Source organism: Ambystoma mexicanum, chromosome 9, assembly GCF_040938575.1.
Source record: "Ambystoma mexicanum isolate Mex_15411 chromosome 9, UKY_AmexF1_1, whole genome shotgun sequence".
Lineage (NCBI taxonomy): Eukaryota > Metazoa > Chordata > Amphibia > Caudata > Ambystomatidae > Ambystoma > Ambystoma mexicanum.
Window position 1 is genome coordinate 440776276 of NC_090931.1, and position 22442 is coordinate 440798717.

The 22442-nt window shown below is 47.3% G+C and overlaps 1 protein-coding gene across 2 annotated transcripts in view; it reads right to left on the minus strand.

Annotated features, from left to right (window-relative positions):
* TMEM120A (transmembrane protein 120A) overlaps positions 1-22442 on the minus strand; it is a 473343-nt gene that overhangs the window by 184638 nt on the left and 266263 nt on the right. For both annotated transcript variants that reach the window (XM_069614937.1, XM_069614938.1), the window contains 2 exons: positions 7581-7646; positions 5061-5122 (listed from right to left, as the gene is read on the minus strand). In XM_069614937.1, the coding sequence (XP_069471038.1) occupies positions 5061-5122; positions 7581-7646 (128 nt within the window). The remainder of the gene's footprint in view (positions 1-5060; positions 5123-7580; positions 7647-22442) is intronic.

The following is a 22442-nucleotide window of genomic DNA, read 5'->3' on the forward strand; positions in this document are numbered from 1 at the left end:
GAACTGCAGTGTGTGAATGCTATATATAAAAGTCCTTTACCAAGACTTTGCATAGTACAAGTAACTTTAAAAGGAAATTAAGTCAGCCAACATGTCTGAGGAAGATCCCGCATACTCTACAGGGGCCACCCCATCAAATGAGACACAAACCACAACAAGTGGAGGGTCACAAGTATTACAACTACCACATGCTTTTCACATACGAGATACTAGTAACTTAGGACCAAGATTTACTACGTGACTACGTGATTTCAATTTCTACGTAGGCGCCATAGGACTCAAAGGTGACACCAGACTCAAGAATACCCTATCCATGGCAGTAGGTCCTGCAATAAGAGATATTGTAGGAGAGTTAATTAATCTTGATACTGCCTCATATTATGAGTTACACTCTAAATTGAGAAAATATTTCACACCACTGACCAATGTAGATTATGAAAGACATATTTTCCATACTACGCGTCAAGAGAAAGGAGAATCCATAGACAACTATGTTGAAGCACTGCGAATTCCATCGTTACTCCAATGAGGAGGCACTTCGATCCCAAGTAATAGCTGGGTGTGACTCACACAGTTTTCGCAATAAATTACTACAAAAACAGCGATCCCTTGATGATATTCTTGCCCTGGCCCGCATGGAGCCGACAGTGGAATCCCAATTCGACAGCCTAAGCAAAGTTACCACACATACAAAATTATCTGATCAAGAAGCAGTCAACAAGCTGTTTTCATCATCCAACTCAATATCAAAATGCAGCAAAGGTACCTGTACAGATGTGGTTATGAGTACCCCCATGAAGGAGACTGCCCTGCCATGGGACAAAATGTGCTGCCTGTGGAGGATATGACCATTACAGAGCCATGTGCAAGAATGCCCCGATTCAGCCCAACCTCTGGAGAAGTTTCAAGGAATCAAGAAGGTCTGCACCAACAAGCCTGCATGAAGGAGGTCCAGATGCAGATCAGAGGTGGCAAAGGCGAGATGAGAGAGACCATAAGAAAACATATCTGAAACATGAACATAAACCATCTGACACCTCACGACGCAGCAGTAGAAGTCGATATGTCTGCTATATTGAAATGAAATCACCTTCCAGCAGTGAATCGTCTTCGTCAGGAGATGACCAGTGGAAAAAGGGGTATGTGTGGGCTTTAAATAACAACACTGCAACCCAACATTGCCCTATTCTGAGCATCCAAGTAAAAACACGGCCATGGATTTCCTCATTGACACCAGTGCTACGTCAATATAATCAGTGAGGAAGCCTATGACTCTCTACCAAATGCCCCAAAACTCGCGAAAGCTATGGTAGACATTTACCCGTATGGCTCCACCACACCCCTGCCCTGCAAAGGAGTAATTTCAGTTATGTGCACACACCAATCCCATGTTGCAAAAGTGCAAATACATGTGCTCAAAACTGAAGCAAATAGTGGATGCATACTCAGCTTTAAGACTGCAGTGGACATGGGACTAGTACACATCATGTGCCAATTGATGGCTCAAAAGTACTTTTCTCGGCCAGAGGACATTGAGGCAACTTTTCCAAAATTATTCAAAGGATTAGGGAAGCAGAAAGTCCAGCTTCATATTAATCCAGAAATAAAACCCGTCGTCCAACATTACTGGGGAATACTCATTGATATACAAAACCAAGTTGAGGATGAAATCAACAAATTATTGGAGCAACATGTCAGAGCCAGCAACAAGGCCTACTCCATGGGTGTCTCCAATAGTACCTGTACCGAAGAAATCACCAGGTGGGTCCATAAGGTTATGTGTGGACATGAGAAGAGCAAATGAGGCCATTGAAAGAGAAAGACAACAATCACTGAGGATAACAGATATGATTCACCTTTTGCATGGAGCCAAATACTTTTCGAAACTGGATCTCACATCATCAATTGGAAATTCCCCCAGAGTCCCGATACATTACCACCTTCGTAACTCACTTAGTACTATTCCAGTATAAAAGTCTCAGTTTTGGCATTTTGCCAGCGGCAGATGTCTTCCAGGAAGAAATCCATAAGGTCATCCGCCATGTTCTCGATATTTACAAGATTATGCAACAGTAAGCAATCTGCTAGGTCTACTCGGATGTAAAAATCAATCATTTGAGTGGTCTTCAGAGTGTCAAACAGCTTCTGAAACCATCTGCGACAACATCACCAAAGCAGATAACATGGCATACTTTGACGCTGATAAAACCAAAGTAATTGTTGATGTCAGCCCAGTGGGACTCAGTGCCAGATTGACACAATGCAACTCAGCAGAACCGAGTGAAAAATGTATAGTGGCAAATACAAGTAGGAGTCTTACAACTAAAAAGAAGCCTATTCTCAAGCAGAAAAAGAAAGCCTACCAGTGGTGTGGGCCTGTGAATATTTTCATCTTTTCTATATGGCAAAGCATTTACCATCATCACTGATCACCAGGCACTTCTTACAATTTTCGGTGACCCCAAGGCAAGAATGCCCCCAAGAATAGCAAGGTAGGGACTACGCCTTCCGGATTATAAATGTGACCTCTTGAACCGCCCAGGAAAAGAAAATAACCTGGTGGACTACCTTTCAAGACACCCTGCTGGTCCATCTATTGCAGATAATTACATCAACTACATCATACATCACCTTCCACCTCTGCAAATGGAGTGGGCCACAATAAGTAAAGAATCCGAAAATGACAAAGCCCTTGCTATAGTAACTCACTGTATACGGACTGACAGGATGTCACATGCCAAACAACAAGCTAAACAAGAAAAAGAGACTGTGAAAGATGACGTCAAGGCATTTGAACTTGTAAAGCATGAGCTGACAGTAATTGAAAACCAAATTGTCATGAAAGGATCAAAAGTCGTCATATCTTCATCGCTAAGGGAACGTGTTGTTGAGCTAGCACATGAGGGTCACCGAGGACTAGCTTCCACAAAATGTCTTCTGCGCGAGAAGGTCTAGTTCCCGAAATTAGATACTCTGGTGGAAGAAGTTGTGGGTAAATGTGAGCTATGCGCACCAGAGGGTCCCAAGCCGCACCCAAATCTTTTACAAATGACACTATCCGGAGTTGTCTGGGAAGAGGTAGCAGTCGATTTGTTTGGACCACCGCAAAATGGAAACTACGTAATAGTACTCATTGATGAACATTCCCGATTTCCAGATGCGCAGATCATTGATTCCACGTCAGCAACATGCGTCATTCCAGCGTTAGACCGAATGCTATCTGTCTATGGCATACCAAAGGTCCTGAAATCAGATAATGGACCCCCATTCACAAGTTATGATTTTGAGAACTTTGCCAAATACATGAGTTACCTACACCACAAGATAACGCCGCAATGGTCTCAAGCTAATTGGATCGTTGAACGATTAATGGCCAATGTCAAGAAATCCTTACAGATAGCCAGTCTGATCAACAAACCCTTTGTGCAAGCACTATATCAGTTGCTATGGAATTATCTTCACACCCCTCATAGTACCACTGGAGTGCACCCGTTTGACCGCATATTTCGACGAGTCATCCGAAAACAACTACCAGAGAGTCCAAGCCGACAACCCGTCACACCCATTGAACATCAATTTAAGAATCTTGATCTAGAACAAAAGGAAAAGATGAAAGAAAGAGCTAACACGAAGGAAAGTACAAGAGTGTGAGATAGATTTAGGAGATCAGGTTATTTGCCAGCCAAGTGCCCGGAAGGAAAACCCGACATTTGCTCCAGAAATGTTGATAGTGACTGCCAAAAAGGGCAACACGGTGACTTCCAGTGGAGATCGCCAACAAGGGGTCACAAGAAACTCCTCTTGTTTCAAGAGACTTCCAGGTCGCTTACCTGAGATGGGAGTTGTCAAGTGTTGATGTTGATGGGTCATTTTCAGATGAGTTATACCAATGAGATAGTGAACCCTCTGATGAAGAAGAAACGCTTGGAGGAAATACCTGCCCAAGAACCTCCATATCACAAAAGACTTCAACACAGCCGCATAAAGCCGCTGACACCGATTGAATAAATGGGGTAAAGGTGTGGGCCAAGCTATACTATAAAAAGGGGGGAGATGTCACGTTGCAACTTGACTCTTGTAGCCATCCAATATCATTGTGTGGGTGGCTCTCAGCTCAGGCCGCAGGACGAGGAAAGGAACGTTGGGCTAGGGAAGGGGTGGGTACAGGGGGGCCACGTGGGTTGGGGTTTCGGCAGTTGGCCACTATGTAGTAGGGAATAAAGACATGTAACTGGTATCTCTGTGTCTGCGTATTTTATGGCCCTTTCAGGGCCCAGCTGATGTTCCGCGTGAGAGAGCCCCTTGCACCGTCTGTTTGAGGATGCTGACACCAGCCAACAAAGACAAGCCCTGTGATATACCCCAAGCAATGAAAGTGCATGCATAGCATCTCTATTAAAGGGCTCAAGACGACCCTTATTACCCATTCTCACCCACAGAGAGATCTAAAGGAATTAATTGACACATATGAACACTTCCCAATTAAGCAATCTCCAAAGAGAAGCCACTTTGCAGTGAATGTGCATTCATTCACTATCCTACAACAGATCAGATGTGAAGCCACCATTGAATCGCCAGCACTTAAATGGGGGTCAATACTCATCTAACAGCAAGACATCAGCCAAGCAAAACAGTGACAGGTAAAAAATTGATCTGACATGGAACATGCACTCCCCCTTTTGAAACAATAGAGGCTAAACATAAACGCAATACACTCCCTTAATCATTAGGAGAAGATGCTCCATACTACATAGTTGTGCATGTGAACCAAGGTATAGCCAGGACGGGATCTGTGCAGAGTGGTGGCACAGTGCTTTGGGAAGTGGCCTAACAAGTGACTGTTTTATGGATAAGTACAGATTCCTACTCATAGTTCTTTCCATCCAGCACCTTCCATTGTCTGACATTGATATTTCAGAGTGTGATGAGACATGAGTGGATATAAACCTCATGAAGTAATGGGGTTTGTTGTGTGGACGTCTTCAGCATGCTAGATACTCCCAACAGACCCACCACATCTTTCTCTGTCAGTGTGTATTTCTGTTCTGCGATCAACTTACTTTGGTACATCGAAAAGGAGAGGTATTGATTTCGGAAGATCTGGTACATTAATCCATCTGGCCTGGAAGAGAGAACACAGACTTAAGAAGAAGACAAACTTAAACATCCATTATACATCAAGTCATGCACCTTTCAAGACACCTCATGCCTCAGTCTTTATAAAATTGTATGGCATGCATGGGTTGCTTTTCCTACATTGCCTCACTGCCAGGCACCCCCTTATTACCTAGGTGGTGACCATAAGTAATGTTATTACTATTACAGGTGTTTAAATACCATCTATTAATTGCAGAAAGAAACTAGATAAGCTATCATAAGCCAGGCCACTCTTCCCCACCAGTCATTGATGCCACTACATGGCATGGTCCAGAATGCGAGCTTGTGGGCAAGACCAGGAGGAGGAAGATGTGCTTTGTAGTGCTGGTGATTCGCCTCACACGTCCCTCATTATCAGCTTGTCCTATTCCTATTGAGAATCTAAATATGGAGGGAACTTCTTTTGGCATGCTCAGGAGTTTGTGGGAATATTGTTCCTCAACTACTGTGATTAATAAGTGTTCTTGGGATCTTTCAATCCTTTGCACCCACCAGAATGTACAAGTTGCTGACAGCTTCCATGAGCCATTACACTCTTCGAGCACCGTGTTAACATTAATGGCCACATACCCAGTCAGCCCTTTCATTTATGTGGCAGCATCACAACCAAGAAAAAAAAAATATGAGGTTGAATTAAAAAAGGCAAGCCTTTTTATAGGCTGTGCGTCATTGCCTAGTTTAGATAGGACCATACCCAAATAAAGTATGCAAAAATGTCAAAGCCCAAAATGCAGAAATATGAGACCCCCATTTAACCACATACATATATGTGGGGGAGTGGGGGCTAAGTAAATACAAAAGGAGGATGGTTATTGGGGATCCCCTCCACCCTGCTTATATATGTGGTAAAGAAAAAAAAATATTCAAAATTTTGGCTTCTTTTTTTTTCTTCTCACAATATTCACATAGATCTGTTTAGATTTGTAAGAAAACAGGCATTCGGAACAGGTTTGCTACAGTCCACTGTGCACAGACCTCCAACCATTTTGTCCCAAACAGCCACTGCCAAAAACCTCTTCACCATCACTTGAAACTTTCAATGCCACCACATATGTTTGTGGAAGGTAAATGCACATTTGTTGATGGAGCACTGGAAAGATTGAGAATATGTTTCCAGCCAATAGGAAGGCTTCTTGGGTCCTGACCTTCTCCTAATTGTCTAGACATCTTGCGATAGTCAAGATTAGGGGTATAGGGACCTTGGCTTTCACTCCAACAGGCAGTTGACTCTGATCTTACCAGAGAAAGCCATAATTATGTTGGGTTTCTTTTAATTTAAAATCCTGAAAAAGATTTTGTGCCGTCTTGCATTCTCTCTGGCTCACTATATTGATGATGTTGTTTCTCACATGATTACCTCTATTTAGGTCTGCCTCTACAACATATTGAACACCTAGATATATATACACTTATACAATATAAATAAAGCAGAAATCTAGAATACAGCTTCCAATGTGTTAACAAACCTGTGAAAAAGCAATTAGGTCTCTCTAATTCTGGCAACAATCCATTGGCTCCCTGTTGTCAAAACAATCAAGTTGAAGAACATTTTTAGTTTTTAGGGCTCCCAACAGTGGACCTGTTTTTTTAAATCTACATATACATTGTGTATCCCATCTCACAATCCCAAGTCTTCCACTCAATGATATTGTCTGGATCTACGATTCCAGAGAGCACACTTGGAGGAGCAGGCACAGTCAGTCCTTACTCACCACCTCTACTGTCCACATTTAGACATACAAAATCACCTCTCTTTCCATAAATATGTAAAGGTAAAAACAATAGTTCACACAATAACCTTTGTTACAACTCAATGGTTCCTTCAAGACACGTTTGCAGTTTATAAAATAAATTACACTGCACCCCATTTTAAATGTTTACTAATTTGTTGAGAAATATATTTTCATTATTTCTCTTCCTTTGGTCAAAAATATTGTGATGCCCTGGCCTTTTGCGTAGACAGTTTATTAGTACAATCCTATTGTGTGACTTTTCCAGTGTTGGCTCGGCATACAAGACTCTCAAAACTTTCAATGGTATTTCAATTTGTGAGAGGCATTAGCAACATCATACCTTGTGGCAATACGATATTTGGTGAGGGGGGTTAGCTAAGAGGCAATGCGTTTCTTGGAAGCAAGACACCGCAGCACAACGCAGGTTCGAATCTCGATCCCGTGCTTAGAAACCAATCTCTGGTATTAAGCGTGTTATAAAAGCACAATTATAATTATAATAAATCAACATTTTAAGAACATCTCCAATGAGTTTTGGGTTGGAAACATTAATTAAACGTGCACCCTTAATTTTTCCGCAGGTACCGACGGGCAGAAAGCACAGCAATTACTTGGCTACTTCATTAACACATGTTAGATTTGCTGGCACACCTACGAAGTGTGACGAAGAAGCAGAAAAAGCAGACTCACCATGTCAGCATGACTCCTGACAGAAAGGTGGAGATGTAGTGGTTCAGGACCCACCAGCCCTTGATTCTATAACAGGAAACACAGTAAGGAACATTCAGGGCTGACATTCCATTTCACAAATTGAATTTGATATTTAATTTATATCGCGCTCGTACACAAGTTTTTCAGAGCGTGACCAGGCAAGGGAGGCAAACAAGGGAGAAAACAACGATCTTACTAGGCCCAGTGACATTGAGAACGTGCAAGTGCATGGGAGAGGGTAAAAGCGCATGGGAGAGGAAGAGGGTAAAAGTGCCTGGGAGGGGGAGAAGTGGAAAGTATGGAGCAAAGGAGAAAACAGATAAATAATAAATAAATAAATAAATAAATAATAAAGACAACAAACAGTGGTAGTGCAGCCAGCAAGTGGCAAGTGCTGGGATTTAGGCAGCAGACAGGGTATGTCTGATAAGTGCAGGAAGAAAAGGGGGGGGGTGTATGGGTACAGATACTGATTCCAGTGCAAGGGGTGGTCCGGAGGCAGTGCGGGTGGGTGGCAGGTTGAGCAGGTAACTGGGCCCGGAAGACAGAGGGTAGGCCAAGTGCACAGTGCTGAGAGAGAACAGATCAGCAGGGGAGAAGGGGGGGGCAAAGGCAGAAGCAAAGAGGAAGGTCTTGAGTTGCTTCCGGAACCGGAGGCGGTTCTCCTCAAGTTTCAGAGTGGCAGGGAGGCTGTTCCAGAGGAAGGCCCCAGCCAAAGACAGATCTACCCCCTGTTCGTTTCTTTAAAAACAAATCACAGTAATTGGGTGTTTTTTGACATGTCAAACCCCGGTATTTCTGTATACTCTCCAGAATTCATTGTAAATGAGTGCGTCACCAGGTTTCAGATAAGAATTTGAAGTGAAGGTATTGTACTACCTGTTTTGGGAAGAAGGAAGTAAACAGAGAATTTATGGACTAACAATTGTAGAGAATATCATTTATGTGTGCGGCCAGGCCTATTACCTTTGCCAAAACGTACTTTAAAATTCCCTTTGTGATAAAAGGTGGTAACGCCTTTTAAAGATGTAGGGACTAAATAATGCATATTTGTTATGCTGTCTTTTCTGTGTCTCACTCACAGACGGCCCTTAGCTTTGTTACACCTTCAGATGAGTAGTCTGCATAACAGTGAAAGTTAAACTCGGAGCATACCAGGGCAAACTGCCTTTTCCTATTCACGTCATTGGGCAATGTCCTGCTACCAACTGAAACAAAGTGAAGACCGGCTTCTCTCCACCAGCACCAACACAGATTCTCTGGCCGGATACTGAAGGAGAAATGTCTATCCAGTAATGTACTTTCTATGGATTCCTCCCCCCACAGATTGCTCATTTTAATAGATCATCTCCTCAGTGTCAGCTGCTCGGAAAAATACGACAGGGAGCTTAGTGTGACTGCCATCTCTTCGACCTCAGCTTGTCTTGACCACTCCACTCGTCGGCTCCAGATGCGACATTGGCGATCACATATATATATAGCATGCACTGTGCCTGCATACCTCAGTTCCTCACCTTTTTTCACCTGTGCTCAGAAGCCGAGGGAATCAATTCCCATACAAGGAAAAGAAAAATTAGAAAGGATTTAGGACATTATTTCTTTTTTTTTTTAAACTTAAAAGGCGCAGCAATCATAAATACAATGTTGTTGTATTTATGATTGCTGTGGTTAGAAAACCACAGCAATTATAAATACAACCGTGTTGTATTTATAATTGCGGTGGCTTCAGATTTGAGTCTCCTGGGCTCCCCTGGCTCCTGGATGGTTATGGTATTGAATACAATAGTATTGTAAGGGAACTTAATTACAAGACCCTTCGAAAAATGGGCCTCAAGAGTGATGGAGAAAGGATCCTTGCTCCGGCAATCTCTTGAATAGGGATGGCCAAAAAGCACTTACTGTGCCTATTTGCAACACCGACCCAGCCAAGGATAACAAGAATTTCATGACTCTGGAATTGGGGCGTGACACAGTCTCTATGCCTCTAATCTTACACCATGCCTCAAACATTCTCCATCTGCATGCACAGAAAGACCTAGTGGAAGCTCTGCACGCAGCCAACAGCACCTCCAAAACGTCATCATTCATGTCACAATCATCCAACCTCAACCTCTCAAGAGCCACCTATGTAGGTTGAGTGATCATGGATTTGGATGGGGCACCCAGCGAGGCGTGCAAACGGCTAACTCCATTAGAGATGGATACCACATCCTGCTCACCCAATCCAGGGTGATTAAGATCAGGTAGAACCAGAACGTCCGGAGAACCCAGGGGATGAATGGGATCGGTGGGAAGGCATAGGGAAGGTCGAAGAACCACTCCACCAAGAATGTGTCCCCTTTTTATTGTCCCCTTGGAGGAAATTCCCTCAAGCAGAACTGTTTGCATTTCGTGCGTTCTTGGTCACAAACATGTCAGCTAATAGGGCTCCCCAAAGGGAGAAGATCTCAGCAATGACCTCTTGGTAGATCTCTCATTTGTGAGAGACTGTGCTCTGCCTGCTCAGAGTGTCCGCCAACCTGTTCTCCATCCCTGCCAGATAAGCTGCAAAGATTGAGATATTGATCTCCAGAAACTAGAACCACAGATGCATGGCTTCCCTGCACAGGGGCAAAGGCTGTGCATCCTCTTGCTTGTTGAGGTAGTGTATGGTCACCTCATTATCTGCCAGAATCTGGAATTTCTTTTGCCCTGATGGAAGACACAAAAGCAGCCAGGGCTAGTCGGAACTGCTTGCAGCGCCAGCAGATTGATGTGCCAACGCCATTCCACTTGGGACCAAAGCCGCTCACCTGCAGACCCCACAGTGTGCACCCCAGCCTCTCAGAGAGGTGCTCGTGACCACCTGGGGCTCAAGCCAATTTGCCCACAAGGTTCCCCCCATAATGTTTTCCTTGTTAGCCCACTATGAGAGTTCATTGGCAACTATCTCCGATATCCGCAGGATGCATGTCATGTCACCTGAATATTGAGACCAATGGCTTTTGAGAAGCCACTTGAGGGAGCACATCTGAAGTCTGGCCCCTGGGAACCAAGAAAATGCAGGATGCCATGAGGCCTAAGAGGTGGCGAAGTCTGATGCTGGAAGACTGCAGGAGTTCAGGAAGAATCCAAGTGATTTGCCCGCGGCTGAAACTACAGCGGGCAAAACGTTTGCATGAGAAAGGTGCGAACTACCAAAAGTTTGCACCTTTCTCATGCGAGCACATATACATACTCACACCCACACGCACAACACACCCATAACACCCCCCACCCACACTCTCAGTACACCCCCACCCCCAACATAAACCCCACTTACCTTCATCTTCACGCTGGGTTCCTGCAGCGCTAGTTCCCTTTCACTTCCGTGATCGGGAACCGGCGCTGCAGGTTCCTTTTCTTTTCTTTTTTTTCTTTTTAACGGAAGGCTGTAGGTGTGTCCCCTGCAGCCCGTGCTCACTATATCATAAAGTACTGTGAGCAGGGCGATACGGAGGACACCCCCACATCCCCTGTTTTTTTTTTTTAATACTACCTCCAAAGTTTCAAACTTTTGGTGTTCTGACCTCTATTGGTAGCATTTTTATAACTTTTAGTCATTGCGACCATTTTTTTACGGTAAAATCGTCCTATACCGTTCAGGAACCGTGAGAACATCTGTCCGATGCTGATGACTCACTTCTCAGGGGGAAAGGCCTTCCCCGCTGAGTGTCCAGTACAGCTCCAATTGCGTTCGGGTAATGTGGGACTTCTTAAAAATTTAGGGAGAAGCCCAAGCTGTGCAGTAGCAAGCAAATGTCCTCTAGGTGCCTCGAAACCTGCTCTGGGGAACCACTTTGGATCAGCCACTCGTCTGGTAAAGGAATACGAAGATGCAGGATCACCTGAAGTGCACTGCCACCACTTCCATCAGTTTGATGAATACCCTGGGTGCGGAGGTCGGGCCAAATGGAAGCACGTTGAATGGATAATAGTGTCCTCTATGACAAAACGTGGGAAACGTTTGTGCTTCCGATGGATCAGCACCTGTAAAATGGTCGAGTGATACCAACTAGTCCTGGGATTTCAGAGCCTAGAGAATCTCTCTCAACATAACCATCTAAATGTGTCCTCCCTCAGGAACTCGGCCAATGGACCAAGAGGCACGTATGCGCCCAGATTGAAAATTATTAAGGGAATAATTGAAGCCCAGCCGTCATCCAATGGACTGACCGCTCATCACCACCCTACCCCATTTGGGGCATCTATTCCATACCACCTGCCTTGATAAAGGCCTACGCGGTCGAAACAAGTGTCGGCTGACCACAATTGGGACTATGAGTCCACATGAAACAATGGATAAATAAATAAATGCACAAAAGACAGACTTTTTCTACTTTTGAACAAAAAGTGTGCTAAAACCACTGTTTTGAGAAAACAAATAAAATGTAAGGTATCCAGCATAAACCCCCAAAACTCCCGCAGGAACTTGTTCAAGGCCCTGAGGTCCAGGATGGAGTTCTATCTCTTTCTTGGCTACCAGGAAGTAGCAAGAGTACCAGACCATACTTCTCTCATTGGCTGTAACCTCCGTCATTGCCCCTTCATAAATAGAGCTTTCAGTTCCTCCTGGACCTTGGGATCTAACTGTCGAGGAAGAGTTGGTGGTCTATTTGGGAGCCTTCTGAGAAGGGGTAGACTGTTCCCTAGTTCCACCAACTAGAAAAGCCAGGCGACAGAGGTCACCTCCTTCCACCTCTCCCAGGGCCCGGAGACTCATCAACTTGAGAAGCATGTGGTGAGAACTCAAATGGGCTTTGACAATGCCGTTGATGGGTTTCCTCATTGACTCTCTATCCGAGCCGGCGGATGAGAACGTTCTCTGCCCCTCTTTGTCTTGGTGCAACTGTGCCCTCCTCGCAAAGGGGGTATAGCTCCTAAAGCCCCGCCCCTGAAGCTGAATGAGACGGGCTGGTTGATGAACTGGCAGCCTCAGTGATTTTGCGGCATGCTTGGGGCCGTGCACCTTTCCAGGAAATCATCTGGCTTCACTCTGCAAAATGTGCTCACCATCGAAGGCCATATCGAGGAGTTTAGTCTTAACATTTAGCGAAAAAACCCGATCCTTGAAGGTACGAGGCTTCCCAAAGCACCGTCTACATCCCCAGTAACCTCAGAGCGCATTCCGCTGTGTTGAGGCCACCTGAAAGGCTTGGCATGTCACTGCCTTACCATTTTTCATGATATCCAGGAAGTCGTCCTTATTTCCCCTTTGGGAATATGACTGGCTGCCTCTGACATGGTCTTTCAGAGGCTGTGAGAGTATTTGGCTCCCGGATGTGAAAACTTTGCAAGGGCATCCTCCTTCTTTGACTCCCTGTCTGAGGTTCGACCTCAAAAGTCTCAAACCTACAGTCGCGGCCTGACCCACAAGCCCTTCAGAGATACAGTGGGCCATAAGAAAAGGAAGGTTGCATAGTGCCGGCTTAGATTTCTTTGCAAGGCCACTGCCGACTGCCCAACGTCTAATACGGGCATTGCCACAACGTCATAATCAAGTGCGCTACTGCTGCATTGAAGGGCAAGTCGCTCTCTGATTGTGATCACTTGTCTAATATGTCAGTCATTTCGTACTTCTGTAATGGCCTGGCTGGGGCATCGAAAGCCCCTTTTCAACCACTTTGGGGTACTGCGCATCCGGGAATGTATCTAGCCCGCTTGTGTCATGGAAGCCAGCAGACAACTCCATGAGCTGCGCCTGGTTGGAAATAAAGTCTGGTGCCTGGTCCAGTCCCATGCTCATCAAGGGCTCCATCCGAAAGGGGATTGGACCCCCCTCGTTTTCAAATATGCTTCACATAGCGTGAAGAAATCCACTATTAACTCTGGTGTGTAACCTCCGTCCTGTGTCGGAAACCGAAGTTGACGGGGGAATCCAGATAGGCCCATTAGATGCTTCTACTGCATGCAGCGTCAACGCCAAAGTGGTCTTTGATTTGATGAGGGCATTGACCCTTCGTAAACACCTTTGCTCCAGACGTTAAAGGCGCAGTTGGTGTTGGTTCCGCCAAAAGCGTGGAGGCTGAACTCATAGTTGCTGCATGCCTGTGTCTGCACTTCTTTTTGTGGGAGTATGAGGAGAAGAGTGGTGAGACTTGCTGTGCGAATTTGATTTCTTTTTTTCTCTCTTATGCCACACACATTCCTTCTTGGCAATGGGCCACTCAGTGTCAATGCCAGAGGATTTGGTGGCCCATCTGGCCCGGCGACTTCGAAAGAGGCCTCCCTGTTTCCAGTTTAGCAGAGTGTTCCCTCAGAGCCTGCGAGTTCATCGACTGACAGAAACCACATTGCTCTGTATTGTGTTCCGCAGAGAGACACCACACACAGTTGTTGTGAGCGTCCGTGATGGACTTCAAGTTGCAGTCCCAATAACATTTAAATCCTGAAGGTTTGGGCCCCCAACATACTGAAGCAGGACGAATTGAAAAATATGAAGTCTTGTTCTGAAACAATGTGCGGATTGTGCCGAAAAAAGGAACTAGGTTATGGGGGCATAGTGCACACTGTATGTGAGATGGCCGATGTCACATCCAAAGTCAATGAGTGGTGCAATCAAGGCATGCAGAGGTCAAGGACAGGATGCCGGGCCGCACTACACCCCCTGTCCAATTTTTCCAAGCAGATGATGCTGAGGGGATGATCTATCAAAATGAGGATTCTGTGGGAGAATGCAGTTCATTGACATATGCATTTCGCTACATGCAAACATCCTCAAACCATTTACTTTTTGTCCTATGCAGCAGTTTTAGATTTCTCAAACATTTTTATATAAAATGTATGCAGCAAAAAAGTGAATGTTTATATAGGGTGAAATATCACCAGGCCTAAGATCAAATGCTGTAAACAAATGTGTAAAATATATCTCCTGCTCCTTCTGTCGTGAACTAAGGGAGAAATGAAGATGTGACCCTGTTTGGCAGTCTTCACTCCCAAACAGTTCAACAGTATTATCGTAGACTGTGGACAGAAAAAACCTTCCCCCCAAGAGCGCGGCTTGCAGGAAATAAAACACACCTGACAGGCCAGGGGTTTGGGTGAAAAGTCAGGAGTAGCAGCAGAGCTAGGGGGAAAAAGGTAAGTTCACAAGATCAATATCAGAAACACTTGATATTGAAAGTTAACCGCAGCCCCTCCCCCTCAGCAACCCAACTCTTACCGGCAATGAAGGTGAGAAAAGCGGTGAACCTACTTGAATGTGAAGGTACTGGTGTTAGAGGGAGGAGACTGGTACAAGAGAGTTGATCCAAGTGGTATAGTCCCAACAATCTAACCCGAACGGCACGAGGGTGCAGCTATTAGTGTCCAAATAAATCCACAGTAAGCAGCAGCGTGTCCATATAAATCGCCAGTGAGCAGCAGAGCGTCCATAAGAATCCACTAATAAGAACTGTGTTTTAAGGGTTCCAAACAAAAAATATTGCCATATTTTTGCAGCGATATTGAACCATGGACCCTGCGGGGGACACCCCCGCATTATTTTAAAATGTGCGGGGGACAACCCCGCAACCTCCACTCCCACAAATTATCCCCCCCCAAAATATCACTTATGGCAAGACAAACAGCCATATGTACAGTGATATTTTTGGTGGGGATATTTTGTAGGGATACCGTTTTAAGGTGACACAGGGGTGTTTTAGCAGAGCGTCCAGGTGTCACCAAAAAAGAAGAAAAAAGGTTCGGGGGTGCACAGGTAACTGAGACAGCAAAGCGTCCAAAAGGAGGTGTTATAGTGCACAGGTGATATATAGCAGCAGGTAACAAAACAAGAGCAGAAGTGAGGAAGAAAGCAGCAGGTCCGCGGTCAAAACCAGAAACAGTCTCCCGCGAGGAAGATGCAACTCCAAGCAACGGTATCGGGTCACAACAGACCTGAAGTGTTGTTGCAGAGTGGAGATTCAGTTTAGGTCTAGCACAATGAACAAAGTCGTGGACAGGTAAGGATTCGGCAACCAGGTGAGCAATTGGAGGGAGGGGCCGAGCATCAGAAACCAGGAACAAAGCGAATGCAGAGTAATCCGGAAGGCAGTCCAAGGTCGGGATAACTGAGGTAATGTAACCAAACAAAGCACAACTTAACAGGACGAGTCTCACGGTTAAGGAGCACTCGGGAAGCGTTCTCTTGCCATACTTATGATTACATATTGAGGATGATGGGAGGCACGTCGTGTGTGAATCGCATGACTCCCTTTGGACCGATGACGCTGGGAGATGTAGTTTCCCGGGTACCAACGTAATGAAAGACGCCAAGGCAATTTCCAGGCGTTTGTGGCAGAGTGTTTAAACAATGTAGTCAGATGCCGGGTCATGACACCTTCCTTCCACAACACTTGTGCAAAGATGAATATCACCTATCCATTCAAATAAGGTGCTTTAGTCCTTTGCATGAAGATCCTGCAAGCAGAGGGGCTTCTTTTGCTTTGTGGGTGATCTATGATTGCCTACTTGGCTAAATACCTTGAACTTGGTGAAGCTTCCATCATGAAGCGCCTAGATGACAAGACTCGGGACCTTCCAGAAGGAACAAGTTACTTACTTGCAACTATTGTTCTCCAGCATGGATTCACATGCTCGTGAATATTCCCCGTCGTCAGGCCGGGAATCCTCTGTAAAAGAAAAAAAAAGTTTCACTTTCACTTACAGTCTTTATTCTCTAAACCAATCACTGAGCTCTGGGTCATACTGCCCCCAGCCAAAGACTGCCGTCTCCCTAAACCTCTCCTCTGGCAGCCATCTTCAGATTTGGTAAGCAAGTAAAGTAGCAGTCTGACCAAGAAGAGCCAGAGAGAGGGCAGCGGGAGGGTTTGCATGTGACTCCATGACAGACCCATGCTTGAGAACAATAGTTACAGGTAGGTAACACGTTTCTTCTCCAGCATGGGGTCTGCATGGATTCACATGCTCATGAATAAAGAATACATAGCAGTACAACATTACACAACCACGGGAGGTGGCAAGGCTCAACATAAGCAATTACTCTTACCTCCGAAACAGGCTCACCTTCAAGCGAACAGGTTGCCCATCACTGGTTGGCCGACCCTGGACTCCTCACTGGAATCCCTGTCGATGCAGTAGAATCTGCGAAGGTGTGCATGAACCTCCATGGGGCAGCCCTGCAGATGTCCAGCAGGGGCACACTAGAAAGCAACGCCGTCATCGCATCGATCGCTCTGGTGGAATGGGCTCTCCGACGGCCGGGCAGCAGTCGGTTTGCCAACCGATGACAGTCTGTGATACAGCCAGAAAGCCATCTGGAGATGGAAGCCTTGGACAAGGCCTTCCCATGGTTCATAGGAAGAAAGTTCACAAATAACAATTGAGACGTTTTCCGGGAACCCTTTGTGCGTGCCACATAGAACTTCAGAGCACAAGCTAAATCCAGCGAGTGCACAATCCTTGAAGCCAGCGACAAAGGTTTCTGAAAGAACACAGGCAACACCAAAGACTCATTGAGGTGGAATTCCAACAGAACCTTTGGCATGAAGCAGGGGTGCGTCTGCAGCACCACCCTTGTGTCGTGAAAAGTCAGATAAGGCTGTGCAGGATAGGACCTGGATCTCACCTACTCTCTTGGCAGAGGTGATGGCCACGTGGAAAGCCGTTTTCCACGAGAGGAACTTGAGAGGGGCCTGATGGGGGCCCCATGAGCCTCATCAGTACCAAGTTGAGTTCCCACGCCGGGATAGGCGCCTTCACCGACGGGAACGATCAAAAACAGTCCTTTGAGGAACTCCTTGACGAGACGGTGGGACCAAAGTGAAGTCCGTCCTAGAGACCTGGTGTAGCAGGAGATAGCCGCCAGATGCACCTTGATAGAGGCGTGCGCCAGCCCTGCCTTGGCCAAGGACAACAAGTTGATTTTCTGCGACCGCCACCATGCAGCGAAACGCTTCCACTTGTGCCCGTAGCACCTAAGAGTCAATGCTGCTCTCTCTGGCCCTGGCAAGGACCTCCCTGCAGTCCACTGACAACTCATACCCTCGGAACTCTAAGGCTGCAGGAGCCAAGCCCTCAAGTTCAGCGATCCTGGGTTCTGATGCAGGACTGCGAACACTGGCAGCTTGACAGGCTGAGAAGGTTTGTGTACCAAAACTGCCTTGGCCATGGCAGGGTGACGAGGACCATCCTGCACTGGCACCGTTTGAGTTTATTGATGACTCGCAGCAGGAGAGGCAGCGGAGGGAACGCGTACAGGAACAGGCCTTCCAACAGGAAGGAAAACGTGTCCCCCATGCTTCACGGCTGGTGGAACCTTCTAGCGAATTCCCGGTATTTGGAATTTGTTGCACAAACAGATCAAACTAGGGACTGCCCCATTTGAGGACGAAGCTGTCCACTTGATTCTGTTGAAGCTCCCACTCGAGGCAAGAGCGAAGCTCCCTGCCGAGGGAGTCCGCTACGGTGTTCTTGACCCCCCGCCAGGTGGAAAGGAATGAGGAACCTTTCCTGGGTGACAGCCCAGTGCCACAAGTCCTGCACCTCTCTGGAGAGCACTGGGGATCTGGATCCCCCCTGCTTCCTGATGTAGAACATTGTGGTAGTATTGTCTGTGAAGACCCTCACCACCTTGCCCTTGAGGGATGGAAGGAAAGAATGTCTTGAGGGCCCAGAACACTGCTGCGGTTCCAGGACATTGATGTGGAGATCCCTCTCCTCCGGCAGCCACAGGCCTCTTGCGTAGAGACGTCCGGTGTGGGCTACCCAGCCCTCCAGGGAAGTGTCAGTGGTGACCGTTTCCTGGCTCTGGAAATCCATGCCCCCGGAGATGTTGGAGCGCATGCTCCACCACCTTATTCCTCGACAGAACTCCTCGTTGAGTAATCTTGTCTGTAACGCTTCCGGACACATGAATCCGCCGAGCGTCCAGGAATTCCTGAAGGGGTCGCATCCGCAACCTGCAGAGTTGGATCAGGTAAATGCACGACAACATCATGCCCAGCAGCGACTTGATGGTCCACACTATGGTGGTCTCCAGTGTCAATAGCCGTTGCACCTTGCCTAGCAGATCTTCCAACCCGAGGAAGCCGCCAGGCAGGAGACAGTGTTGAGGGTGGCCCCCCAGGAACAGTGCATTCTGATATGGTATCAAGCAGGACTTTGGATAGTTGACTGAGAACCCCAGATCCGTCAACAGCTGGACGGTCCTCCGTGTGTTTCTGCACCCATCGGTCGGTGGAGATCTTGTCCCACTCGTTGACAAAGACCGCCAAACGGCCTTCCACTGGGGTGCATGAGTGGGGGTCCGACATCTTGGCCGGTTCAATCTTGCTTCAGGGCCTGCATGCCGCCTTGGGAGCGACAACAACATCGGCCACCTCCACCGAAAGCCTTGGGACGGCCCTTGTAGGCCTCCTGGGTCATGGATCGAGAGGGCTGCCGGTACAAAGAGGATCCCCCGCCAAAGTCCTTCGAAGATCTGCTGGATTTCCCTTCTGAGGCATGAAAGGAAGAACGATGTTGCTGAAGCGTGTCCAGGGCACGAGCCGTCTGTGTCGGTCTTAATGGCCTGCAATGATTCGTCGACGGCCTTCCCAAAGAGGTTGTCCCTGTCGAAGGGCATGTCCAGCACCCTTCATCTGGACCGTCTGACGGAAGTTGGTGTCTTTCAACCAGCCATGACAACGGAAGCAGACACCGTTCCCCATCTGTCGGAGCCCAGTGTCCGCAATGTCCAGTGCCACAGTGATGGCATGATCCGATGCCACCTCACCCTCCTGGAGGATCTCCAGTCCCTTGACCCACTTGTCGTCAGGCAGAAACTCCAGCAGCGGGGCCATTTTATACCACAGCTCCCTGTCGTATCTGGCCAGTATTGGAAGCGCGTTAGCTGCCTTGACTGTCGTTGCCGCCAGGTAGATCACTTTCCTACCCATTGCATCTAACGTCTTTCCTTCGCTGTGGAGGAACGGAGGCTGAAGACGAGGGGTTAGACGACTTCTTTCTTGCTGCCGGTGAGACAACTAAGTCCCCAGAAGGCTGCGAACGCAGGCACTTGGGTGCTGTCTCCGGCACTTGGTACTTTTTCTCCATCCTATCCCTCTTCGCTGGGGCCGAGGCCGGGTTTCTCATCAACACCAGGCCTTCGTCCCAAACGTCATCCTGGAGAGGCACCGCCAGAATAGTCTTCCTCTTGGCCTCACACGGTTGGTAAAAAAAACCTTCCTTCTTGGTCTCTTCTGGCTACAGCTGGAAGAGCTCAGACATTCTGGCTACCATGGCATGGAACGACCCCAGTTCGTCTGGCAGAGAAGCCCTCAGTGGCAGAAAAATGCTACTGTTATTGTCTGTGTCCGTAGTCGCAGTGTCCATCCCCATATCCCATTGGGTAGAGGGCATATGCAGAGGTTGATGCAGCGGTGTAGGGTGCTGTCTCCTCTTCTTCGCCGGGGGCTGGCCCGGTGTCGCTGGGGCCGGAGGCGTGGGCGACATCCTCTTCTGGATTTTCGACACCAGGATGTGCAGGGTCGAAAGGATGTCTAGCGATACGTCCCTCAGAGGTGTCGGGGTCCAGGCTTGCTGGGCCCAGCACCCTCGTTGCCAGCATTTCTGCCTTCGCCATCGTACCCCTCTGCGTTTCTGCCGCCGTCATTCCTCCCGTCCTCCGGGACCGTGTGAACAGGCACCAGGTCCTCCTCATCTGCGGGAGTAAGATCTGTGCCCTGGAGCACGGTTGAGGCCCCCCCCTTTTTGCATCCTGAGGGGGTCGGTCTCGGGCTTAGGGGTGGCATCCTTTTCTCCGGCAACTTCTCCAACGGCTTGGCTGAGGCCTCCCACCTCGGGGCAGGTATACACTGGGCACTGCCGGGGCCCACTGGACCGGGTAAGCCCCTTTTGCCTTCGAGAGGGCGACCGCCACCAGCTCGATCGTCGAGGATGACTTCGCCTGGGCCTTCAGGAGCAGGTTGGACACCTTTCCCTGCGCCTTGGTCTTCTCCTGTTTCTCGCGCAGCTTCCCTGGGTTAGCGGATTTCCTCTTTGAGGAGGAGCTGGAGTGACGACTGCAGATGGAGGCAGACGGTGAAGATGAGCGCGCCCTGCCCATCGCGGGACCCGCTTGCGCAGCGACCCTGACAGAAATGGACTTGCAGTGCTTGGCCTTTTCTGGGGCCCCCACGGATGGAGCACCCTCAAAGGACTTAGAAGCCCACTCCTCAAACCGGCCGGTCCTGGCTGAGGCATGCCCCTGCTTGCCGCACAGGGTAGAGGCCTTGGCTTTGAGCCACGCCGCCAACCTACTGTGATGATCCTTGACGATTTGCTTGGAAAAACAAAGGCAGATTTCACAAACCGCTTCCGTGTGGTCCGGATGGAGACAGTTGTCCTCTACAAACACGTTTCTCAATCCGCAGCTGGAGCAGAGCTTGAAGAGGGAGCCTCCCTCCTTCTCCTCTGACATGGTCCGCCGTGTGGTGTAAGCCCAATTGCCTTCTGGAATCCTCGATGAAACTTTGATGACTCTCTCTCATCTGCCTGCTTTTTCAAAATCCTTGATGCACATGTAAGTACCCAGCTTCATGCATCCTCGAAGAGAATCAACACCTTCACCCAGATCAGACATAGACATGCGTTTGCCCAGGTCGGGGCACTGAGTCAGTGCTAGTTACAGCAGTTGACCATCTTCGCAATACCATTGATAATGATCCAGCTGTAACCCTAGTCCTTTAAGACCTCTCGGACGCTTTCTACATGGTAGATCATAATATTCTAGTTAACCACCTCCATTGGCCAAGCATCAGAGGCTCAACCCTTTCAATTCATTCTATACTTTTAGACCAGATTTAGCTTTCTAACTCCCTCTTTTCATTGCCTCAGTCTACCCTCTCATTTGTGTATTCCAGGGCTTTGTGCTTTCTACTGCCTGTTCAACCTCTATGCCCAATCCCTTGCATCACTCATGAAATCTCATGGCTTTTCTTTATTTATTTCTGTTGAAAAAACTGAACTTCAGGTTTACCTTAATAATACAAATACTTCTCACCCATCTACTTTCAAAACTGTATGGCCAATATTGCCTTCTGGTTAAACAACTGCTCCCCGAAACTCAACTCTGATAATATTGAGGTCAAGGTCTTTGTAACCTAACCCTCCCCTACCCTATGGTCGCCTCTGAGGGGTTATCTTCATACATAATGCCCCCATCTCGGGAGGATACTCTTACGGGCAACGTGCTTGCCTTGGAAGCAAGACGACACGGAGAAACACAGGGTCGATCCCCGGGTCCGTGCTTAGAAACCTCTGGGTATTAAGCACGTTATAAGTAACTTATCATAACATATCATCATAACACCTGTGTCTACTTTAAGAAATTTAGGATTAAAACTTGATCAACTCTCCTTATCCCCACAAATCTGCAACAATGATTCATCTTGCTTCCATCAACGCAGAGTGCTTTTTCAGATTTGCTCACTTCCCCTGCACAAAAAAATCACTGTCACCGCACTTGATCAATCTAGGGTTCGATTAGTCTAACCCTCTCTATCTTCTCCTATTCTGCTACAAAATATGTAGTCTACAACTAATCCAAAATGCAGCAGCTCAGTAAACATCACCATGTCACACCAATTCTTCATGCCCACTACTGTCATCCATTAGGCTCAACCTTTCTTTTAAAGAAGCTTTGCAAAGCTTGCAAATACTTCTATCAAACAAGCCCTGCATTCTGGGCTTCTCTTTTGAAAACTGCACCTTCTCCTGGCTGTTCTGCTCCTCTCAGATCCTTTTTCAGGTGTCTGAATTCTGTCACTTGGATTGGCAGACAATATTTTTCTGTGCTTGCTGCTCAAGGTTGCAACAAGCACCCATTCAACCTTCATTCTCTTT